This window comes from Micropterus salmoides, unplaced genomic scaffold (genome assembly GCF_014851395.1).
Source record: "Micropterus salmoides isolate LMB-PRFRI ecotype aquatic unplaced genomic scaffold, ASM1485139v1 Ms_hic_scaffold_2, whole genome shotgun sequence".
In the NCBI taxonomy this organism is placed as follows: Eukaryota; Metazoa; Chordata; class Actinopteri; order Centrarchiformes; family Centrarchidae; genus Micropterus; species Micropterus salmoides.
Window position 1 is genome coordinate 24,548,371 of NW_024041150.1, and position 25,002 is coordinate 24,573,372.

The 25,002-nt window shown below is 39.0% G+C and overlaps 2 protein-coding genes across 2 annotated transcripts; one reads left to right on the top strand and one right to left on the bottom strand.

Annotated features, from left to right (window-relative positions):
• The first annotated feature begins 1,122 nt into the window (after positions 1–1,122).
• LOC119913074 (claudin domain-containing protein 1-like) lies at positions 1,123–5,405 on the top strand. The gene is made up of 4 exons (XM_038732390.1): positions 1,123–1,902; positions 2,547–2,654; positions 2,911–3,048; positions 3,395–5,405. Exons 1-4 carry the CDS (start codon positions 1,611–1,613, stop codon positions 3,613–3,615), a joined length of 759 nt encoding a protein of 252 aa, XP_038588318.1. The 5' UTR covers positions 1,123–1,610; the 3' UTR covers positions 3,616–5,405.
• Positions 5,406–5,430: 25 nt separating this feature from the next.
• On the bottom strand, positions 5,431–10,338 carry LOC119913073 (N-acyl-aromatic-L-amino acid amidohydrolase (carboxylate-forming) B-like). Its single transcript, XM_038732389.1, has 6 exons — positions 10,055–10,338; positions 9,772–9,967; positions 9,538–9,631; positions 9,342–9,449; positions 9,139–9,251; positions 5,431–5,693 (listed from the first exon to the last, which is right to left on the bottom strand). Exons 1-6 carry the CDS (start codon positions 10,309–10,311, stop codon positions 5,451–5,453), a joined length of 1,011 nt encoding a protein of 336 aa, XP_038588317.1. The 5' UTR covers positions 10,312–10,338; the 3' UTR covers positions 5,431–5,450.
• Positions 10,339–25,002: the final 14,664 nt, after the last annotated feature.

The window sequence follows — 25,002 nt, forward strand, 5'->3', positions numbered from 1 at the left end:
TTATGGAATAATTATTTATCACTGGGAAAAGACAACACATTCTCACTCAACTCTTCACAAATGACCTTTGGTCAAGACCTCTCGGCATCACTTTTTAGTGCACTGGGTAACCCTTTGGCGACGTTTTTCGACTTTTAGGGCTCAGGTGTCAAGTTAGCAACAATAAATATGCAATGTTCGGTTACACTTTCAAAATAAAATAACTTCTTTACGTTAAAAAAACTACATTACCCATGTCAATTCTCTTACATAACTTAACATACATTACTTGCATAACATGGGCAACTTATGTAACTTATGTGAAGTTGTCTTTCTTTTTCTTGTCTCATAAACTGAAAATGTTTCAGTTTACAAGTGTTGTTGGCACTTATTAATTAACTATTCATTCCACGTTTAAACACGTACTATTACTCTCTGATATTTGAGTGTGAGTGTTTGAGTCTGCACTGTTTGAAATCTAACCACTTTTCAACCCTCTTTTCTCAACATATTGTATCCTTCAATAACTTTACTATGGTAACATGTGGTTTGCTTGGAGTATCATGCCTAAGATAACATTATTTTATTCATGTTTATTTAAACATTCATCATTTCCAAGGTATAAGACAAAGCTGAAAAAATACCATCTTACTTGTCTATCCCCTCTAAAACATGTCTCTCAGGCCTTAGAGCCTCCACTATATTTAATTTTATTTGAGGGGTCAATAAATCGGTTGCCCCCCCCCCCCCCCCCCCCCCCCACCCACCACCCACACACACACACACACACACTATTTTGTTGTTGGAACAAAATAATAATTTAAAGAAATAGCCTACCCACTTGCTCTTTGATCTTGTGATGGGCATTTTTAACTAATTTTTCTAAGGATTAATTGCTAATAAAAAAAGATACATTAGATAGTGGCTCTGTAATGATCACATGACAGCTTGGGGGGGGTGATTAACTATTATCATTTGTTTTAATAGATGTTATTTTGATATTGCTGCTGTGTTGCTTTTGCCCCCCTTACTATAGCCTACATTGTGCTTCACTGCTCTCTCAGTAATGTTGACAGAATGAAGCGAAACCATCCTGGCTAAGAAACGGTTATTTTTATATCTGCTGATCAGCGGAACCGGAAGTGGAAAAGCATGGATTAGTGTGTTTACAACTCATATCATCCTGAGTGTACACGGCATTATCCTGCACGCCAAAACAGACCCAAGCAATTTGCAGGCTCGTGCTGCCTGACCCATAATACATCCCTGTTGTACTTTCTTAGTAAGGACTAGGAGTTATTATCTCGGACTAACTGTGTGAGACCGTTATCTTCCGCAGCGTCGGGCCACCCACCATCTGTGGAAGTGGGACAAGGGAACAGATGGCGCATCCAAGTCGGCCTGCAGGGCTGCTGACGCTGACTGTTAGGACAGCACTGGAGACGAGTATGAGTGATTAAAATAAAAGGCAGTCGGTGGTAATTGCACAGTGTATTTTGCAGACTTAACGATGCCAGAGTGACTTGTATAAGAGTGACAGGAAGCATCGTAGTTTGACCAAATTGATGCGCGACGACTCGACCAGTGGCATCAACTTAATCCCTTTTGACGTATCTCCGGCTCGGTGAACAATGGTTGACAACCGCTACGCTACAGCTCTGGTCATCGCCTGTGTGTTGAGCATACTGGCCACAGTGTATCTGTCAGTGGCCATCGGGACTCAGCACTGGTACCAGTACAGCAGCCCCACCGTGCGCGGGGAGGCTAACGTATCAGAGCTGCGCTCCCTGTATGAGGAGTTCATGGATGGGGAGTTTGATGAGAAAACCTACAGCGACACCCTCTTCCGCCTTAACGGGACTGTGGGCCTCTGGTGGCGGTGTGTGCTCGTTCCTGCCAACGGTCTCTGGTACAAAGAGCCAGGTATGTAAATAACTCACCTCACCTAACCAAACAGTCAAACTACTTTTATTTCAGATACATCGGCCCATATCAGTAAAATAAAAAATAAATAAAGAGGTACAATAAAAAGACATACAGTGCAGAAACATGTAGGTACAAGACAGATGAGTCATTAGTTTTCTTTTCTCAGAAGTTCAAGAAGCTGCTGTCTGGGTTTCTATGGAGCAACCAAGTGTGGCCAATTCCCCTACAGCTAGGACCTGTTAGGCGGGAATTTGTTACTCTTGGATTATGGGTGGTATTAGCCCCATTTTGTGCCTTTCCTGTATAATCATTAAATTGGATTCACAGAGCGAACCATCCATTTATCTGAATATGAATTAATGGGTTCTCCCAAACAGTTTAGTGGAGGTGGTAAGCCACCCAGACCCTGATAGATCTGTCTCATGATGATCAAGGCTGGATTGCCAATTGACATTGTCAGTGTAAATTATTTAGTATTTTGTGTGTATTTTGAAAACATCTGCTGCAGTATGTACACGGCAGGTAGAAAATACACACAGCAATCTAAAGTATATTAGAAAAAAAAGTTTATGTGTTATTTGTAGTAAACTGTCCAAAACATGCTTAGACTCTTAGTTCTTCAATTAAACAACCTCTTTCAGATTCCAAGATGATGCTAGAGTGTCGAAGCTTCACTCTACCTCAGCAGTTCACTCCCAAGTATACAGAACCGGGAAACCACAACAGTGGAGAGGACATGCTGCGCACCTGTAAGTCCAGTCACAACAACTTTACCTCTATTTAAATGTTAGATGTTGCATGAAGCTGTAAGAAAATTTGCACCAGATTCAGCCTCTTCTCTCCATTGTGCATTAATTATGACCAATATGTGATGTTGAATAATACATTGCCTCCAGTCAGGGCTGCTGCTTCTGTCATGCATAAGAAGGTGTGTAAATAAAAACTTAGGCAACCATGATGCACAAGGTCTCATACCTTTCTGTGTGTGTGTGCATGTATTTACAGACTTGTGGAGGTGCCAGTTTCTGCTGCCACTGGTGTCCCTGGGTCTGGTTGTGTTGGCAGGCCTGACTGGGTTCTGTGCCTGCCTCTGCCAAAGCCTCACCCCTACTCTGGGCATAGGAGTACTTCACCTGCTGGCTGGTAAGACCTGTTTAGCTGCACAGAACTGCTAACTGATACCTGGCTGATTTCACCATTTGAGTCACTAAATTGGTTAAAGGAGCAAAAAAGAGAGTGTATTGTGGGATTTACATTCATGAAGTGGCCAGAAATACAAATCTTAATGCTAATGTTGTTTGGTGTCTGCTGCGTGTTTAAATAAGCAATTGTTTGCTAACATGTTCGCCATATTGACTTTATAAAATGAAAAAGTATGTTTACAGATTGTTGTGCTGCCTCACACTATGATGAGGGTGTATGTGTTTTACATCAACCTGAAAAGTCCTCTAAAGATGCCCCCTTACAGCCACTCTTCTGTGCCCTGCAGGTCTCTGCACCTTAGCCACAGTGTGCTGCTACCTGGCCGGCATGGACCTGCTCCACAGGGTGTCAATGCTACCTGATAAGGTGGATGGCTCTCTGGGCTGGTCCCTCTACTTGGCCCTCATTTCCTCACCACTTCACATGATGGCTGCCGCGCTGCTGGTGTGGGCCGCACGCAGCCACAGTCAGAACTACTACCGCATGACCGCCTACCGGGTGGCATAGCTCTGGATCTGCCCTGTTTAAATTCATACACCACTCTGACACCAAGATACATTTTATAATGATCTCAGAGGAATGGGATATGGGTTAATCTGTGTGTTTTGGCCTCTGATGGATTAACGTGCATGCTCTCTATAGTAATGACCCTTTATGCTGCATTAAAAGATTTTATTTTTCTCTCTCTAGGTCAAGGTTCGGCAAATAAGTATGGCGTCGGGCCAAATTTTTTTCAGGCTGTTACATGGCGGGCCAGAACATAGTCAAATTATTTCAAATGTGTACGTTTAGCTCACTCGGTAGGAGCGGGACTTATGCAGTAAAATCATTAGTTTGACATACAGGTTTTAAACAAGTCCCCAGATAGTCGTAAAATGCACATCACATTTTTAAACATTGGGATTTCTGAAAACTGAAAAAAAGAAATTAACCAAATTGTAATAAACAGGAATTGCTGTTAAAGTATATAAAAATGTTAGAAACAGAGAAGATACTCAAAATGTTTTTTAATCAAAATGTGGACACTTTGGGATTTTTCTTGGAAATCAAAAAACAAAAGCAGATGTGTTTAAATCTTCTGACTAATGGATGTCCATCGGCACACATCTTATATTATTTCCTGCTTAATATAGATATCATTACAAACAGTATATATACTATACTAAGTATGTGGTATGGTATTGGGACACACCTTTTTCTTTTATTGGTTTGTTTTTGTCTTGTTGACATTTTCAGTCTCACACACCCAAATTCACCCATTTGGGTGTGGTGACAGTTCCTCTTTGTTGGACTTACAAATATGCCCGGCAGTACTGAACATACCCTGAGTATCGTGGCAAGACAAAACCTTTTAGGTAAGGTATTTATGGAAAAGACAAACAGAGGATTGCTGTTGCAAAATTAGTTATTTACTTCTGCTGCTTCATAGTCGAGGAATGTGGACGTCAATGAAGAGTACAGTGAGATAGACAGTGTTTGTGAATGGTTTTCATTTCTATTTCCAAGCACATTTTGTTTTATATTTTGACTGATAGAGGCTTTTGCAGAAAATATTCTTTTTTTCTATATAGTAGTGGTTTTTCATCATTTTGTGTTGTTGCCCTTACATGCTCATATAAAATCCTTTCCATATCCTTTTATGAATTCAGTTGTGTTGTTAATATTTATTTAATTTGTATTGGTTACTTAATTTTTAGTTAGATAGTTATCACCATTTCAATTCAACAGGATTTAAGGGAAAGTGTGTTTCCCTGATAGGCATTATGAATGTAATTTCAAGGCCATAGTGTGATAAGCTACAGTATTCATTTGCACTTAAAATATTGTTGAACATATCCAGAATATTCCTGTAGTGGTCAGTAATGAATTTAAATTTTTTGATGATGCAAATGTCCCAAAAATAAGACATTCAGAAAAAAACACCATTATTACCCTAAAAGCCATGCAATATGTCTCCAGAAATATATAAATTACGACCAGTCACACGGTTTCATAAAACTACAGAATGTCTGTAAAATGATGCACTGTGTGTTGTCAAAAAGGTCTGGTGATAAATCAGATTATTTTGCAAATTCAGCCTTTTAATTTATCTCTGAATCAACTGTAGCGTAAATATAAAAGCAAATGTCATTGTATGACTGTGCTTTTGTGAATCTACAGTGAATGTGTTGTTCATTCTCCTGTTGTGAGCTGAAACAGTTAATAATTGTTCACTTAAATATTGTGTATGAGTGTAAGCAAGCAAATGTGGGTTCCAAGCAACTGCTGTCATTTCAATAAATCAATGAAGAAATGTATTTGTACATCAGTCTCATCAGGTTGGGTGTTTTAAAAGTCCATCCTCACTCTTCTTCTGATGCAAATCCCTGTTGGTTAGCTTGTTGTTCCTGTTCTGTCTGCACTCGGATTGCAGGAATCATCACACGCCTTTTTCTTGCCAACGAGAGAGCGATGCCCTTCTCGTAATAAGCACACTCATTGATAAAGAAAGGATAAAGAGGTGTATTGCCTTTATACCTCAGCGTTTCACCTGAGAAAGTCTGGAACAGTGGGTCTCCAGGGTGGAGCAGGCAGAAGTCTCGGTCCTGTGGGGAAGCACAGTCAATTACACTGATTGCTGAATGAGAATACTTGTGAAAATTTAGGCCATCTTCACTTACATACAATATGTGAACTTTTTAATGCAGTTGGTCGTTAGTAGTAGTAGCAGGTTCAACAAGGCTTTATACTGCACTGTAGTAACTGATTAAAAGAACATTGTAAAAGTTTGACATTTTAGGAACTTGAGCGTGAGAATAGGATATCGTGTGTATATATATATATATATATATATGGAGAAACCACTCTCTCTCTGTGTTAACTAAATAATACAAGTTGATTTTTTATTATTTAGATTTTTGTATTGTATGCAAGTAGTCACTAATTGAAATGGAAATTTAATTTGGTGATATGGTAATTTCTGACATTGACGATATCTCCCACTTGATGAAGACGAGTATCACTATATTTGCCCATATTATCTGTTAAAAGTGAGCTTTAGAAGTACTGGTAGGTGATATTTTACCTTTGGAAAAGGCCAGAATAGCTGTTCTTCTTGCTAATTATAAGCTAACCGTCGCTAAGCTTTAGCTACGCTAGCTGTGTATTAGAAGTATTTTCCAAAATGTCAGACTTTTAATCTAACCACATGTGTTTTATGGTTTCATGGCTTGGGTTTCCATCCATAAATGGTCCTAAACTATATTCTCAGGATTGCCAACTTTTCAATATTTTTTTAAGCATTGGCACCTTTTCACACATTTCACACAACAATAAATTAATCAACTTTTAATTCAGTTATAAAGGCTTTATTAGCTCTGGTGGTGGTGAAGCTTCTTTTAAATGCAAAAAAGACAAAGGCGATGATATTTGCACCTATAAGTACTAAAGTCCCAGCTCTTGCTATTAACACATTGCAAGATGAAGCCATTGAACTTGTTGATACTTATAAATACTTGGGTATCTGGCTGGACAGAGGTTTTACCTTTAAAAAACATATTGAAGCTCTTGCTACAAAACTGAAATTTACTCTGGCATTTCTATATAGATTAAAATGTTGCTATTTTAGGACTACATGGAAAAAACTGGTTGCAGGATTATTCTTGTCTCAGCTAGATTATGGTGATATCATCAGTTTGCATGTCCATCTACTCTGTCAAAACTTGACCCTCTTTATCATGCGGCTCTCAGGTTCATCACAAATGCTGGCTATCAGACACATCACTGCATCTTATACAGTATGGTAAATTGGCCATCAATTAAACTGCACAGGATGCTACATTGGTACACTTTTATTTACAAAGCTATTTTAGGTGTTTTGCCTTCTTATATCTGTTTAAAATTTGTTCATATGCAAAGTACATATAATTTACGATCTAGTTACGGACTACTGTGAAGGTACCCAGAATGAGGACAGAAGCAGGAAAGAGGAGTCTGTCTAACTATGGCCGTTCATCCTGGAATGAACTCCAGTCTAGGCTTAAGATTGGTGCGCTAATTTCCTTAGCTGCTTTTAAAAACAGAATATCTGACATTCTGATGGACATATGTACTTGTTTTTAATTAATGGTAGGTAGATCTCTACATTTAGTCCTTATTTCGTTTGTTTATATATTTTAAACTCATTGTATTTTTTCTATGTAAATATTTTGTAAACTTTGTGTAAATCTGTATGGTATTTTAATTTACGTAATATATTGTTTTTCAATGTATGGTTGAAAAATTGTGTTTTATTTGTGCTATATCGGACTCCCTTGTAAAAGAGACTGTGTCTTAATGGGACATTTCCTGTTTAAATAAAGGTTTATATATATATATATATATATGTTCCAGAAAGTTTTCTGCTCATGTTCAAAACTTTCTGCACATTTAAAATCTTTTAGTTTACTTTCAGTATTTAGATGTTTATATTGCAACTATACCATTTCGATACCACTGGGTCACAAACTGTCTGCCACTCACAGCACACGTGATTTGTCAATGTTATCAAATATATATTTGTCTTTCACTCTGTGAGGAAATTTATGTGGTGTGTGAGTGTGTGTGAAAAGTGTCAGATACGGGAGAGTTGGCAGCTCTGAATTCTCTATGATGATCTATGACCAGACACTGCAATAGTGCTGACAGTGTGTGTGATTTCATGTTATCTTAAAAAGGTTGGAATGTACTACTACAAGTGTTGACATATTCTATAAATATGTTAAATGTAGTTATGTAGTTTAATTTTGTGATTGTGTCCCAGAAATTTGGAAGTTTTTTTTAAAGTTATGTCCATTAAAGATTAGTTACATTTTATGGCTACCATTTTTTATATTGAACAGCAGCAATGTCCGCGCTCAAAACTGACTAATGTGATTTTATTTATAATGAACATTAACATGGTGCTCAAGCAATTTAGTATTCGATTTTCAAAAGGCCTGAAAAAAAGTACAAGTACAAGTAACCAGATATTTTTAATTCATGATAGTAAATGGTCTGGTTGTCCCTCATGGTTGTGTGTACTGATTGACTGATGAAAAACAACCCTAAATATGACTACAGATCTCAATCAGCCCTTGTGTGGCAGTTTCACAATGCCTGCTATTCATGGTAGTCACAAACAATAACAAAACTTTATCAGGCACTGTTATCAAATGCAGCTAGATTTCTGTTTTTTTTTCCTACTGATTTTGTCACTGTAAGCCTGAAACCTGAAGTGTAATCAGTTTGTCACAGGCCTAGATGTCTCTCATGTCTCTTGTGTTTTGATTTTATACTGTAAATTTCCATTTTGTAATTTGTAACATTTCTTTCAAAAGTAACATAGATGTCTTCACACTTTATTGATTGCTAGGAATGTGTAACATAGTAATCAGTACTGTGCACTTGCAATAATATGTTGCACCATCATTCGGACAATTAAACTTTAATAACAGAAGAAATGTTTAAGATTTAATTTAATGGGTCAGCGTTAATCTGTAATTAATACCAATTTCTCTACCTATTAAAAACTCTCTACCTAAAATAAGTTTTACTATAAAAAGAAAAAGATTGTATCAGTCATCCAGTGGAGTTTCAAGTTGAAAAGATTTACTGAATGCTTTCAACTTACAATGTAAATAATCAGGCAGCTAGTAGATTTTCAATGGTATTACAACCATGTTGTGGACGTCATTAGGTTTCATGACTGCTTTTTACCCCACCCTGTGTTGTGAACACTGTTGTCACCACACACAGAGAGATATGTGCAGTAAGATACTAAATATGAAACATAATAATAAATGACCTTTTAGCTAAGGATCATAATTATTATTAGTATTTTATTTTTAATAATAATTATAACAAGACATAATATTATTTATTGTTAGATAGTTTATATTCATAGTGTTTTGTTCTTTTATCCACTCCCTGGTTTATTTAAATTTGAATAACTGGGCTTAGTAGCATTCAAATCTGACAAAGGGCCACCTTTTTCATAAAAGCTTGGAGCCACAAATACATTTTAGTCTGTACCTGGAGTTGAGGATGAATGGCTGCTGTGATGTTTTGAGTCTCGCTGTCTCTCGGGTAGTCGATGTGTCTAACCATGGTGAACACGTCCACGAATCCTCCTTCAAAAATAGTACCTGAAAATGAAAAGCAGAACATGCAAATGAGGGGTAAAAGCAAGACCAAAAAAGACATATACACCATTGGTAAACTGTGCTTAATTGCACCTGAGTTGAAGAAATGGACCCAATCAAGCATGTGCTGCACGCCAAATTTCATTGCTGTATAGATGTTTGACCTCACCACACCGTGAGGTTGGGGGCCGATCTCCATCGCTGCACAAAATGGATTTCAGACAACAAATATTAAAGACATTCAAATGGTTTTGATAAACTGTTTTTATAGTAAAAATGAAAATCTTACCAAAGCCATGTTTTCCCACTGAATCAAGGGAATACGATTCTTTATTGGAGACATCAAAGTGGATGTACCTCATTGGAATATCTGGCATCTGCCTCTGAAAAGGACATGTCAGACTTATATTTAAAGCATTACCAATCTCAATTCCATCTTTGTTCCATTTAATTGTCCCTGATTCTTAAAGTTTCTCAAAATTTGCAGGGTAAACTGGTGTGTGTAGGAACTGTTTGTGCTTGCCTGAAGGTGTCTGAATATGTGCATGCAGATCCAATCGCAGTCAGAGTACGCGATAAGGCACAGGCCCATGTCGGCAGTGGTGTTGTGGAGGTCACAAACAAGATCCACTGCCTCTGGACTTCCTTTGGGACCCAGCATAGCATTCAGTTCTCGGGATCTGATCACCTCGTAGGGCACCATGTCTGATATAGGACCACTGGGAGACAGAGAAACAATGTGATCACCTACTCATCGTCATCAGAACTGCTACCATGAGCATCATTACCTCTCAACGCTGCCTTACTTGAGGGTGGCGTGGGTGAAGCAGCGGTTCAGGTCGGTGTCAACATATCTGCGGCACTGCTGCGTGGCCCGCGGGTTTGACAGCACCATCAGCACTGAAACAGGCTCTGCTTCTTCCTCCTCTTTCTCTTTCACTTTCTTCTCCACCTTCAGCAGCTCTCTCACCAAGTACACACCAGACAGCTCGTTTCCATGGGTACCGCCACACACAGCGACCCGGGACAACCTTGGCAAATGCACCACTTTGTCTACCTCCATCTGACTGAGAGGAAGAGATACAGTGGAAAAAGTGTGAGATTTTGAAGGCGTATGTAATGAAACATTTTACTGTAGCTTATGCCTCCAGTTTTGAGCAGAACAGACTAGATTGCTTTTTATCAGTTCATACACTATTTTGTGTCTGTTTGTATAAAGTATGCATCAATGTCAAATTACACGTTTTATAAATTTATTTCCCTCTTGTTTCACCCAGTGGGAGGCATCAGTTACTCCAGTGTTGATATCACTGGGTACATTGTAGACAGCACTGCAACACAAAGCACAGATATTGATTTGTGAAACCTTACCTCGCTTTTCTGGCTTGCGGAAAACTGTAAAGGGGCAGTTCCGGTTTTAAACCCTAGAAATGTACTGTACTCTAAAGCAGCACTGAGATTAATCTATTTAATGTCTCTTAACTGAGGAGGAAAGCTTGAGGTAAAACAGACGGAACTGTCAGCTCCACATTCATGAACAAAAGATGAAATGAATGACGAGGCATCATATTGTACATCTTACCCCATCTACCCTTGCCGTTACCTTTCTCTTCCCTCTCCCCCTGCCGTTTACCCTCTTCCACCCTCTCCCAGGCTTTGATGCAGTTTCACTGATTCAGCATTCCCATCCCTCTCTCTGTACAGGCTGTAGCCGCCTGTTATGCAAACTCTCGCCGTCTCTCTACCACCTCTTGTCCACTGCACTGCACTGCATTATACTGTATCGTACGCAGGGTGTGTCCTGAGTGTGATGTGGTGCATCGATTGCTTCCTTTGGTCCTAACAGCTGTGAGGTTCGCCAAACTGTATGCCCCTCCCCAACTTTCCCCAACTCCCTGTTTCTCTCTGCCCCATGTATAGGATGGTAGGTTCCAGTCTGCCTTTCAAAAAAAATGGCTCAAAATAAATCTGCTGGCATGACACAGCAGGAGAGGCGCCTGTGGTGTGTACAGTGAAAGAAACAGCTCTACTCACAGGGAAAATAACAAAAGAACCAGCTGGTGATTTAAAGAGAACATAGATTTAAAACTAAACTGTAACAAGGAGGTTGACTCCTAAAGAAACTGTTAAAATAGCAGGTTAAATCTTGTCTAATAACCTTTTTTGAGAAGGGCTAATAAATTTTTCTTATTTAAATACCCAAATACCCAATTTCTCTATTTATTATGTCTCAGTTTTTTCATTGGAAGTTTACATCTTCTTTTTTTATATTTTTCTACTATGTTTTGTAAGTGTTTGCTGCTGTTTACTATAGGCTGAGAGATTGTGGACTTTATACCAGTCAGTCAGTATACATTAATATATTGTACAGGTGCTGGTCATATAATTAGAATATCATCAAAAAGTTGATTTATTTCAGTAATTCCATTCAAAAAGTGAAACTTGTATAATGTATACATTCATTCCACACAGACTGATATATTTCAAGTGTGTCCTTTTAATTTTGATGATTATAACTGACAACTAATGAAAACCCCAAAATCAAAAGGTTCAATGTTGAAGACACCTGGTGCCACACTCTAATCAGCTAATTAATTCAAAACACCTGCAAAGGCCTTTAAATGGTCTCTCAGTCTAGTTCTGTAGGCTACACAATCATGGGGAAGACTGCTGACTTGACAGCTGTCCAAAAGACGACCATTGACACCTTGCACAAGGAGGGCAAGACACAAAAGGTCATTGCTAAAGAGGCTGGCTGTTCACAGAGCTCTGTGTCCAAGCACATTAATAGAGAGGCAAAGGGAAGGAAAAGATGTGGTAGAAAAAAGTGTACAAGCAATAGGGATAACCGCACCCTGGAGAGGATTGTGAAACAAAACCCATTCAAAAATGTGGTGGAGATTCACAAAGAGTGGACTGCAGCTGGAGTCAGTGCTTCAAGAACCACCACACACAGACGCAAGACATGGGTTTCAGCTGTGGCATTCCTTGTGTCAAGCCACTCTTGACCAAGACACAGCGTCAGAAGCGTCTCGCCTGGGCTAAAGACAAAAAGGACTGGACTGCTGCTGAGTGGTCCAAAGTTATGTTCTCTGATGAAAGTAAATTTTGCATTTCCTTTGGAAATCAAGGTCCCAGAGTCTGGAGGAAGAGAGGAGAGGCACAGAATCCACGTTGCTTGAAGTCCAGTGTAAAGTTTCCACAGTCAGTGATGGTTTGGGGTGCCATGTCATCTGCTGGTGTTGGTCCACTGTGTTTTCTGAGGTCCAAGGTCAACGCAGCCGTCTACCAGGAAGTTTTAGAGCACTTCATGCTTCCTGCTGCTGACCAGCTTTATGGAGATGCAGATTTCATTTTCCAACAGGACTTGGCAGCTGCACACAGTGCCAAAGCTACCAGTACCTGGTTTAAGGACCATGGGATCCCTGTTCTTAATTGGCCAGCAAACTCACCTGACCTTAACCTTATAGAAAATCTATGGGGTATTGTGAAGAGGAAGATACGATACGCCAGACCCAACAATGCACAAGAGCTGAAGGCCACTATCAGAGCAACCTGGGCTCTCATAACACCTGAGCAGTGCCACAGACTGATGGACTCCATGCCACACCGCATTGCTGCAGTAATTCAGTCAAAAGGAGCCCCAACATTTCTAAAAATCCTTTTTTTGTATTGGTCTTAAGTAATATTCTAATTTTCGGAGATACTGAATTTGGGATTTTCATTAGTTGTCAGTTTTAATCATCACAATTAAATGAAATAAGCATTTGAAATATATCAGTCTGTGTGTAATGAATGAATATAATATCCAAGTTTCACTTTTTGAATGGAATTACTGAAATAAATCAACTTTTTGATGATATTCTAATTATATGACCAGCACCTGTATGTAGGTCAGTCAATATTCTTTTTTTTTTTTTACTCTATAACATATACAACAATTTTTAATAAAGATGCCTTAAACTTGCCCTTTAAGGAACTGTGACCAAGATAAGTACTTGCATGACATTTGACAGTTGAACAAATGTCTTCAGCCATGCTAGCAGCTCTGTGAGGCTATACTTAGGTACAGCTGCGCTTTGAGGTAAGTGCTATAATACTTACCATATGCCCCATCATAATTTAGGGTGTTAGCATGCTAATATCTGCTAACTAGAACTAAAATGTGTGTGTAGGATGGGTGTTTTCACTGGCAGAAAAGCGTTGGCAGGGCACTAGGATGAAGCACTTGTGTGATGACCAATGACCACCAAACGACCTGCATCCTTCCCGCCCCCCAGAGTCCTAAGGGTGTATGTAGTGACACATGACCAAAGGGGATGTTGAGAGTGCAAAAGTACGACCTCATTACACACATTTTCCATTCACTTCACTGGTTACTGTTTCCCCTCTAACGTCAATACGAACCCTCCGCTCAATTAACTCAAACCAACTCCTTCCCCCTAGGACCAAGCTCATCACCATTTGTTGATCGGGATTTCTGTTCTGCCACTCCTCGGATCTGCAATACCTCCCTGCTCATCTGAGGGCACCTCTGACCTCTGAAAGAGAAATGCTATATGGACACAACCCCTTAGGTCAGTGTTTGAAAATCAAATAATACATTCATTACTCAGAGCACTAAAATTAGAACATAGCACTAGCAGAGTACAAAATATATTTTTTAATATATGCAACTTGCAGGTCTGTCTATTGTTCTGAACAGCTAAGCAATAGTCACAGGTATCTCTGCCGATAATTTGATGGTGCCTGTAGGAAGGCCAATCTGAATTATGAAAAAGACTTTGCTCAAATATTATTAGAGGCAATTCGATCCTCCCAAAATATTGGTAGGGACGTGTCTATCTCTACAGCCCCCTCCAACAGTATTTGAACGGTGAGGCAAATTCCTTTGTTTTTGTTGTTCACTGAAGACATTTGGATTTAAGATCAAAAGATGAGTATGAGACAAGAATTTCAGCTTTCATTTCCTGGTATTCACATCTAGATCTGTTAAACAACTCAGGACATACCACCCTTTGTTTGAACCCACCCATTTTTCAAGTGAGCAAAACTATTGGAACATGTGACTGACAGATGTTTCTTGTTGCCCAGCTGTTGCCTTTTAGGTTGATTGTCCAAACATTAAATAGCTCTGCATGACTAGTCTAAGTTTTCATCCTTGGTTCAAACCTATAAAGACTGCATTTCCTATTAAAGAGGATAAACCAACATGAAGACCAGAAAGCTGTCTATGCGAGAAAAGTAAGCCATTGTCAAGCTGAGAAAAGAAGGAAAATCAATCAGAGCCACTGGACAAACATTGGGCATAGCAAGCACAACAATTTGGAATGTCCTGAAAAAGAAAGAAACTACTGGTGTACTGAGCAACAGACGTCCAACAGTTCGGCCAAGGAAAACAACGGTAGTTGATGACAGAAATATCGTGAGAGCTGTGAAGAAAACCCCCAAAACATCAGTAAGTGACATCACCAACGACCTCCACAGTGCAGGGGTGAAGGTATCACAATCCACTGTTCGAAGAAGACTCAGATAGCAGAAATAGAGGCCACACCACAAGATGCATCAGCAGGAAGAATTGGAAGGTCAGATTGACATTTGCAAAGAAATACAGAGATGAGCAACAAAAGTTCTGTAACACAATCATTCCAGCCAAACAGCAGCAATAAACAGCTGACATAGTAAGACAACTAAGAGAGAAATGAAAACAAGGAACAGTTAAACACAAATAAGAAACACAGCACAGGCACGAGAGCTGGAATAATAACAATTAATTTAAAGAATGTAGTTGTTAGTGAGAGTGGGACGCCACGACCGTGCCGCACGACCCCAGCAACAGGCTGGCAAGAACCCTAATAGCCAATAGGGGTGGGAGAGAAAAAAATTAATAAAATGACTCCCAAATGCACTGCGACGCAAACGCGGAAGGCCCCGCCCCAACCAACAGACACCCAAAAAAACGGCCATCCAAATGCCAATTGACAACGTAATGCCGACGGAAGGTAAAAGGCGTAACCCGCAGAAGAGCAGCGCCAAGACCTTGCGCACACAACATAGACCAATGCCCCCCCTCCCCCAAATTGAGGGGCGGCCAGTGGGGGAGGAAGAAGGGTGAGGCCGCCCCACCAAACGACCTGCAGCCTTCCCGCCCCCCAGAGTCCTAAGGGTGTATGTAGTGACACATGACCAAAGGGGATGTTGAGAGTGCAAAAGTACGACCACATTACACACATTTTTCATTCACTTCACTGGTTACTGTTTCCCCTCTAACCTCAATACAAACCCTCCGCTCAATTAACTCAAACCGACTCCTTCCCCCTAGGACCAAGCTCATCACCATAGTTGATCGGGATTTCTGTTCTGCCGCTCCTCAGATCTGCAATACCCTCCCTGATCATCTGAGGGCACCTCTGACTACTGAGACTTTTACAGTTTTTCTCAATTGTTTACACACAAATTCTGGTACTTGAGACACAATGACCACAACATGTAACTCATTCACCAACCCCCTGAACCAATTCTGTTAAACTACAAGCACAATTCCTGCTTTACACTCAAATTGCAGTTCTAAAACACACTTTTTTCAAAACACTACACACAATTCTCTGCCTTTGGCACAAGTTTCATGCAGAAAATATCTTGTTTTCACAAGGAACACACTGCCATTCAAATATGCACACTGACTCATCACAAGGGCAAACACCCGTCACACAGTTTTCCAATTAGCAATCAGAGCTTTACCGTTAAAGGTGAGCTCTTCAATGGAGCAATGGATGCCAACATTGGAACAGAGAAAGAGAACAGCCACTTTGGTTGATCATGTGGTCAACCATGGTCTAACACTGAAGGAGGCTGGGCAAAGAGTACAGCCAAATCTGAGCAGGTACACTGTAGCATCCATCATCCGGACTTTCCGAAATGAGAATAGGTAAGAAATCTACTCTCGCTAGCAAATTGCAGTACTGCATATCAATACAGTACTCAATGAGTACAGTAGTACAGTATTGCCTGTGGACTGTTCTGTAGGACTGTAAAAATACTGTAACGTATGTTTCAAGTATTTAGGAAATGTATACCTACTTTGTATTTACAGTATTTTACTATTTGTTTGGCAGAACTGAAAGATTACCAACACAAGGTGGTCGGGAACGTCTTCTGTCGCCTGAACAGGAAACTGAAATCATAAACATGGTCCTAGAAAACAACGCCATAACATTACAGCACATACAAAGAAAAATAATAGAAAACAATGACATATTTCAAAATATTGATAGGGTAAGCATATCAACACTGGACCGTGTCTTGCGCAGAAATCATCTCAGGATGAAGCAGGTCTACAGGGTGCCATTTGAACGCAATTCAGAAAGAGTCAAAGAATTGCGATATAACTATGTGCAAGTGAGTCCCACAATTGATGCATACTCTCAAGACTATATACAGTAAATTATACATATTTCAATATTGTAATCATAATGATTGTGCTTCACAATAGTGACCACTCCATGTCTATTTCTGATATTGTCATGTGCTGGCCAGCGCGGAGGGAACATCACAATGTGTGCAGCGATTACCCACCATGGCGTCCTCCATCACCATGCTACCCTTGGCCCCTACAACACCGCCCATCTGATCACATTCCTGGACACCCTACACAACACACTCATTCCACCAGATCAGGTAGATGGCCCAGAGCAGCTCAGGTACGTTGTCATTTGAGACAACGTAAGTTTCCACAGGGCTGCTCTGGTTCGTAACTGGTTCACTGCCCACCCACGCTTTTTAGTTGTTTATCACCCTCCATATTCTCCATTCCTAAATTTTTTTTTTCTACCTGGAGATGGAAAGTGTATGACCGAAATCCACAAACACGTATACCTCTTCTCCAAGCTATGGAGGATGCATGTGGAGATATAGCAGCTGATGCTTTTCATGGCTGGAATCGCCATGCTAGGTGATATTTCCCCTGCTGCTTGGCCAGGGAAAACATTGCTTGTGATCTGGATGAGGTGCTGTGGCCAGACCACAACAGAAGAGAGGATGCAGCATAATTTGTTTTTAGGTAGTTTTTTTTTTTTTACTTTAACTGTGTACAGTAAATTCTTCTGTTTTGTATGTAGTGTATGTACTTTGTGTTGGTTGGGAATGGGATGTACACTGTGTACATTGTTTTTGTGGGACAAATAAAATATATTTCTTACCGTGTATTTGTGTGTTCTGAGTGTAAAAATAATATTCTCAAATATTTTACAACACACTTATGTATGTACTGTCTGTAGTAAGTGTAACACTGAACAAAAAAAAAAGGCTGGACACCCTACACAACACACTCATATCATTCACCTTAAGTCATTATGATGAATGGAGAAGAAGTGTTTGCCATTCATCATAGTGTTTTACATTGAGCACATCAGTGTTCAACTGGTTCTTATGAACGTCTATTCATATGATGGTTTGTGTGTGTCATTTGAAAACAAAATACCATTTTGAGAAGAAATAACATTGTTTTGAATGTAAAGTTTCATTTTGCAGGAGAATTGAGGGGGTTTGCCCAGTGTGTGTGTGTGTGTGTGTTTTGATTTGTGTGTAGAGTTCTGAGAATATGAGGCATTCTTTTAGAAAATGTGTATAAACAATCTAGAAACTGTAAAAAGGGGCTTAAAACATTTATTTTTAGCAGAACGTGTTATTTTTAATTAACCTTGCAAATTGCTTTTTTTTTTTTTTTACCTGACTTTTATGATTTACCTGTACCACTTTGAGATTTCTTTCAAATGCATTACGAATAAAATGAATTATTATTATTATTCTGCCAATAATCTCTTTTTAGGACCAGAACACATTCTGATATCATTCGGCTTTTAGTTTCTTCAAATCGCAATACTATATCAATACTATAATATGAATTTCAATACATTATAAAATCATAGCTATTTGCAATGCTTCTTTCTTGATTCTTCATTTTTAACTACACTTACAACCAAATTATCAAACACACACACATGCTGCATCCCATGTTTCTGGTGTCAGAATGTACTTGCATATGAACACTTCGGCAGATACACAAGGGTGTGATGTTTATTTTCAGGCCACCAGTCGACATTTTAATGAAACTATTTTAATCATATTTATGTATGAATTAATATATTAACCAGCTCACCTTTGTGAGGTTATGAGACCTCACTAAGGTAACATGAGGTAATGCTGTTTAGTGTGTTGCCAACAGGGTTGTAGAGTTGTAGAGTGCCCTCTGGTGGAAAAACTGGTGGGCTCAATCATCCGCCTCTGCTTAAACTCCACTAAAAATTGTGGCACAATCTGTGGCCAAAAACTAACCACATACTGGCTACTTTCAGGTTCATATCCAGCTTGGAACCTGTGTTTGATGTCATTCCCCTTTTCTCTCTCCCCTCATTTCCTGTCTCCTCTACTATCAGCTCTAATAAATGGCATAAGAAGACCAAATACTTACAATTAAACTACCAATCATCTCAATGCTAACAGCTAACTGAGAGCCCTGCTGTTTATTCAAAGCCTTGTTTAAATGTGCCATCTTGCTTTAACTCTGTCAGTCTCAGCTGATCGATCCACAGTTTTCCTACAATGATGTTGTGCACTGTGTTGGTAACTTTCTTCCATGTAGTGATTGTTGCCCTTTTCAAAGATTGCATCAGTTGTGCCTACAAATGCAGATGGGGAAAACACATCAAACCATCTGCGAAAACAAACCATTGTCTGTCACCAGTTGCCTATCATTCAATAGTTTCAGTTGTCCAGACTATAAAGCCACGGTGTGACTGACAAATTCCTCAAGCTCTTTACACTGATTCTCATAACAACACTGTGACCTTTGATTAGTGACTCCTTTTGATTCATCAGGAAATAATCACAGTGTTTGTCATCATCAGACCACAAAGCAAGCTAGACATGTTTGGAGCACATGATGTGGTGCTGGAGGGGGGTGGTAACTCACCTTGGATAGAGGTGAAGTCTACGTAAAGCGTACAATTGAATTTTTAAAAAAGAACATAACTTGGGGTGTGGCCCTTGAGTGCTATTTATTTTTAGGTTTGGAGCCTCGCCATTAGTAAATATTGTCATTTAATGTAGTTACATGTAGACACAGACACACTGACAGACCTGTCTGACTAGATGAATGACTAAACAGAAATAGATAGATAGATTTCACTTCTTCTCTTACTTCTAATAAACCAGATGACTATTACTACTACTATTCTACTTTTTAAATTATTTATTTAAAAGGGAGATCGTACGGTAAACCATAAACATTTCCATTTGATGCACTGTACCAGATTATAGCTAATTCGCATCTGCATTCTCTTGGCAAATAATGTAAAATTCTTCTTCTTCTTCTTCATATGTATTTAACATGTCCTGTAGAGCAGTTTATCCGTTTGGGCTACTGTAGAAACATGGCGGCGCAATATGGCAACGTCCATGTAAGGGGACCCGCGGTGTATGTAGATATAAATGGCTCATTCTAAGGTAATAAAAACATAACGTTCATTATGTAAGGCGTTTTATCTACTATAGCAGAATGACAATGGATTCAGCCAGACCTTTCTCCAGTGCTGTCACAGCGCTTCTAGTGTGGAGATAGGTCTGGCTATGTGAGACTTGATAATTAGAGACATTACCTGTAAAATAAGAAACGCAAGTATTTCAGTTTGTTTTTCAGACCTCACCTATGAAACATTTCTATGAGGGCGCCACTATGCTCCGGCCCATGGTGCTCCAAACGCCATGAAAAACACTGCTGGTATCAATTTATTTTAAGAAATTTAGAAGACAGAACGTGGGCAATAGTCTGGATATACAAACTTTGAATGTAATTCAATGGCCATATTGTGACAAGCTACAGTATTACTTTGCAATTAAATTTTGTTGAACATATCCAGAATGTTACTTTTTTTCATGAATCACATACGTTTAGAAAAGAAACTTTATTACATTTATAACATTATTACCCTAAAAGCCATGCAAAATGTCTCCAGAAATATAAAAAATACCACCAGTTACAAAACTAAAGAATGTCTGTGAAACTATGCACTGTGTGTTGTCTAAAAGTTCTGGTGATAAATCAGATTGTATTTTTGCAAATTCAGCCTTTTAATTCAAGAAATTGATCTCTGGATCCACTGTGGCATAAATATTAAAACAAATGTCATTGTATGACTGTGCGTGTTGTTCATTCTACAGATGTGAGCTGAAACGGTTAATAATTCACTTAAATATTGTGTGTGAGTGTAAGCAAGCATACAAGTGAGTGTTCCAAGAAACTGCTATAATTTCAATAAATGTAACATTTTTGTACATCAGTCTCATCAGGTCAGGTGTTGTAAAAGTCCAGCCTCCTTTTTTAGATTGACAATTAGACAATTAGATTGATTGCTAATGAGAAGCACTTGGATTGAGTCACTTAAACAGGCTTAAACAAGGCTGTTGGCCTTCTCCTATGTGCATAGAAGGATCATTTTCAAAGTTGAACATGTTAGGAAACTTGCAGAGTTAGATGAGATCAGATATATAAGACAAGCCATAGATATTAGTCCCTAATTTAGTAATTTCCCATCATGAAGGCCTAGATGCTGTTTCCAGCATGGAAATATACTAGAATCAGCCCATAGAATATTTATAAATGCTAAAACGTCAAATTCTCAGAGAAAGAACAAAGGACATGACCTCAGTATCCTCATATGGCCCTGAGCAGACAATTAGCATAGCATAAAAACTTGAAGGGGGGGGGGGGAAGCCATGGTTGAATTACTTCCTACTGTGTTTCTCTCCAGGCACAGTGACTTCTTGGAGTCTTGTGCTATCATGTTGTATCATGCAGACTATATTGCCATGCTGGTGAGTCTTGAAATTTGTTGACATCAGCCTCCAGTTTGTAACATCTGTGCTGACCAACATGATTTGATTTATAATGAACTTTCACAGGGTCCCAGAGATTTAGTATATGACTTCCGTAAGGCATAAAGAAATTATTTAAAAACATGATCAGTGTTTCCTGTTTGATGTGCAAGTAACCAGCCATTTTAAATCCATGTTATTAATGGCCTGGATGTCCCTCATGGTTGTGTGTACTGATTAAAATTCATGACCACAGGTAAACTGTAGTGAATGACCATAGATCTCAAACAGCCCTGTGCAGCAGTTTCAAGAGAAACTACATTGTGAAATTCTCAATGTCTGCTTTTCATGCCACAAACGATAACAAAGCATTATCAGAGACTTTTATCAAAACCATCTATTTCCACTGGTGTTATCACAGTTACTACTGTCTGATGCATCATCATCCTGTCACATGACCCTCATGGTTGTGTTTTCATTCCACTCTGTAAATATCAATTCTTGAAATATTTGATTTTGTAATTAGGTAACATAGATGCACCAAGTGGTTAATTCTTTATTTTATGGGTCATTTTTATGTATAATTTATACCAAATTACATATTTCTCTTTATAGCCAGGAAATAATTACTTTTACTATAAAAAGAAAAGGGTTTTATCAGTCATCTAGTGGAGTTTCAGGTTGAAAACGATTTACTGAATCCTTTCAACTTACAAAAGAAATACTCAGCAGGCTACTTCAAGGAGATTTTCAATGGAATGACAGCTATGTTGTGAGTGTCATTGGGTTTCATGACATGCTCTTTATATTTTGGCGCAAGAGGCCCCACCCTGTGTTGTGAACACTTATCATGTACATTCTAGATGTTAGGTCATGATTTATCCCTACAGTGTAAATTAACTTTTAGCAAAAGATGAGAATTATTATTGAATTTGTAGTAATATTTATAACACTTTATCATATCTATTTATTGTTAGGGTAATTTATATTCTCTCCAGCACCTTGTTGTAGACTTACCAGGAAGACTGAGGAGTGTGATACACCTGTAATTGGCACACACTATCTGGTCCCCATTTTTGAACAGGAGAATCACCCCGGTCTGCCTCTCTTTAGACACTGTCCTGGACTTACCAGGTCTGTCCAGAGTTAAAATGGTTTTGGGCCAGGGGTTAAGGTTAGGGTAGGGTTAGGTTTAGTTAAGTGGTGGTTAGGGTAAGTGTATGTCTCCAGGAAATGAGTAAAGCCCATGTAATGTCCCCAAAATAAACATGTAGCCTGTGTATGTGTGTGTGTGTGTGTGTGTGTGTGTGTGAGGAAGTGCATCTCTGTCTCAGACTCACCTGTCAATCAGTGAGCACATGTTCTGAGTTATTTCTGTTGCCATGATTGTCTTCTTTTTTCGATTTGAGTTTGTTGACACTGAGCCTGTACTTGGTTAGGATTGGTCTCTGTATCTCTGACAGTAGAGAGATATTCTGCCATAATCCCTCTTTTAGGGCCAGATCACGTTCTGATATAATTCAGCTTTTTGTTTCTTCTAAAGGCCAGGAGCAGCACATTGATCTGACTGAACAGCAAGCATAAATTTGCACTGCCGCCCTGACGAACACGTCTTCTGGGTGAAGAATACACTTTGTCTCTATTTTTAACAGCACACCTATTTTCCAAATACATTAACATTTTGCCCCCTGTACCACAATGTAGAAGTCTGTAATAGGGCACTTCCTGACAAATAAGACTCAAATGCTTTCTTGAAGAACAACAACAAGTTTCATTTATTTAGTTTTTGTTCCTCACTGTAAGTTTTTGTGTTATTTGGTTGTGGTCTGAAACGGGGGATTGCTGTCTGACAGTGAAAGCACTGATAGTGGAGGGTTTCATGTCAGTGTCTGGAGGCGTTGATGCAGTGGATAAGACACATACCTTTGTTGTGAGAGAACCTGGTTTGATTCCCACTGTGACACATCCACCAATGTGTCTCTGAGCAAGAGACTAAATCCCTATTAGCTCAAGAGGCGTGTGACCTCTGACGTATTTAGCAATTGTAAGTCCCTTTGGATAAAGGAGTGCCATTCTGTGCCAGAAGCTCTACATGGTTTTTAGCCAAAATCCTATGGTCCATTTTTAAAATCTCAATTGTTTTACCATTGTTTTTAACATTGCCTCAGTTGTCATCACCCCCACACCTTGCCCTCCTGGTTTTAAGCACTTTTAACAGCGTAGGGTTTCAGGTCGCGGTGGAGGATTGGCTGTGATTCAAAGAGTAAATTTGAAATGCTCCCCCTACCTAAGATTTTTCCTCTTTTGAGTTACTTGGTTTTATGGTAAAAGGCCCCACTATATGTGTGTTTTGATCTACAGACCCCCAATAACTTCGGTTTTATACAAGAATTCTCTGATTTTAGGTGGTTTTAACATAGGCTACATGTATGCTGCCTTTCTGGTTCCTCCTTTACTAAGGACTTTATAGACATTCTGCATTCTTTAACCTGACTCAGTCAGTCGGTCCCACTTACTTAAAAGTACACACCTTAGACATTGTCCTTTCCTCTGGTTTTAGTATTGATAGCACCTGTGAGGCTAGCTTTGGAGGGTTGGTTGACCACAAAAAAACTTAAGTCTCTGTCTCCACCTCCAGCTCCCTTAGTGACAAGTTATGTTTCCTCCTGTGTTTTCCATTCAAACTCTGCAACAGTTTTCAAAAAGCCTTCAGCACGGCATCTTTACCGAGCAAAAAAAGGAGAAGCTAATTGTATACTAAACCATTTCAATTATACATGTAAGGCTGATCTCAAATCCGTAGCGCCCGTAAAAATCCTAAAGGTGAAATCAACCCCTTGCATACCTTGGCTAAACAACAATATCAGCGACATAAAGAGGAAATGCACACAAGCTTAGAAAAAATGAAAAAAGATGTTTCATGTAAAAATATTAAAATAATTAATGTCTGTATAATAAAAAGCAGTTAAAAAAAGCCAGGTCCTCTTTTTTCTCCAACATCATGGCCACAATTGCTGAATTCTTTTTAAAGCTGTTGAATCTTTAATAAGCCCTCCTAGCCAGCAACATGGAGCCACACCCATGATCTGTGACCACTTCCTAGCTTTCTTCACAAACAAAAGAGATGAAATAAAACTAGAGATTGGTTGTGTCATCAGGAAGCTTTCCCCTTCTCCAAATTGCAACCCCGCTGCCTCATTCTCACAAATTTGAGGTCCTTTCTATGTGCGCTATATAATGACTAAATTGAAGCCCTCATCAAGCCCAGCCCGTTCTGCCTGCCAGATTTCTTTAAAAAGCCTTTAACAGTGCTGGTTCGCTGATTATATCTATTGTACACTAAATAGTAAATAGTTCTCTGTCCTCTGGATGCGTTTCCTCCAGCCTGATATATTTGCCTGTTTTGAAATGTTTTTATTCTGTGTTCAACCATGTAAAGGACTTTGTAAATCTGTTTCGTGCTGTATCAGTAAAGTTTATTATTATTAACAGCATCAGCTAAATCAGTAAATGTAATTTAGTAGTCTTTCCCTCAGCAGCTGTCTTAATGCTTATGTCCCGCATTGGCTTTTATTTTGGAACTCCTGAAAGCTCCAGATTTCAGTTGAATCATGGTCTGACGACCAACTATTATCCTAAATGCGTAACACTTTCAAGATCAATTTTGTTTATCTTAGTATATACTTTATCTGCATTTTTTTGTGTGCAAATTTCACACAGTGGTTTAGGATTACATATTGTCCATACAAATAACAAAATAAACTGGAACACAAACTAATGGGTGTGTGTTTTCACTGTTTTTTATTTTACAGACAACATATGTTGTCCCATCTGGAGCTCTTACTGAACATGAGTTTATATAGAAAGTCCCAAAGAATGAATT

Bases quoted from the DNA above. Each gene is read 5' to 3' on its own strand.
- LOC119913074 (XM_038732390.1), top strand. From the start codon at position 1,611: ATGGTTGACAACCGCTACGCTACAGCTCTGGTCATCGCCTGTGTGTTG. The intron at 2,655-2,910 runs GTAAGTCCAGTC...ATGTATTTACAG, and splicing joins AGAGGACATGCTGCGCACCT to ACTTGTGGAGGTGCCAGTTT. The intron at 3,049-3,394 runs GTAAGACCTGTT...TGTGCCCTGCAG, and splicing joins AGTACTTCACCTGCTGGCTG to GTCTCTGCACCTTAGCCACA.
- LOC119913073 (XM_038732389.1), bottom strand. From the start codon at position 10,311: ATGGAGGTAGACAAAGTGGTGCATTTGCCAAGGTTGTCCCGGGTCGCT. The intron at 9,252-9,341 runs GTGCAATTAAGC...TTTCATTTTCAG, and splicing joins GGTCCATTTCTTCAACTCAG to GTACTATTTTTGAAGGAGGA. The intron at 5,694-9,138 runs GTACAGACTAAA...GCTTCCCCACAG, and splicing joins CCATTCATCCTCAACTCCAG to GACCGAGACTTCTGCCTGCT.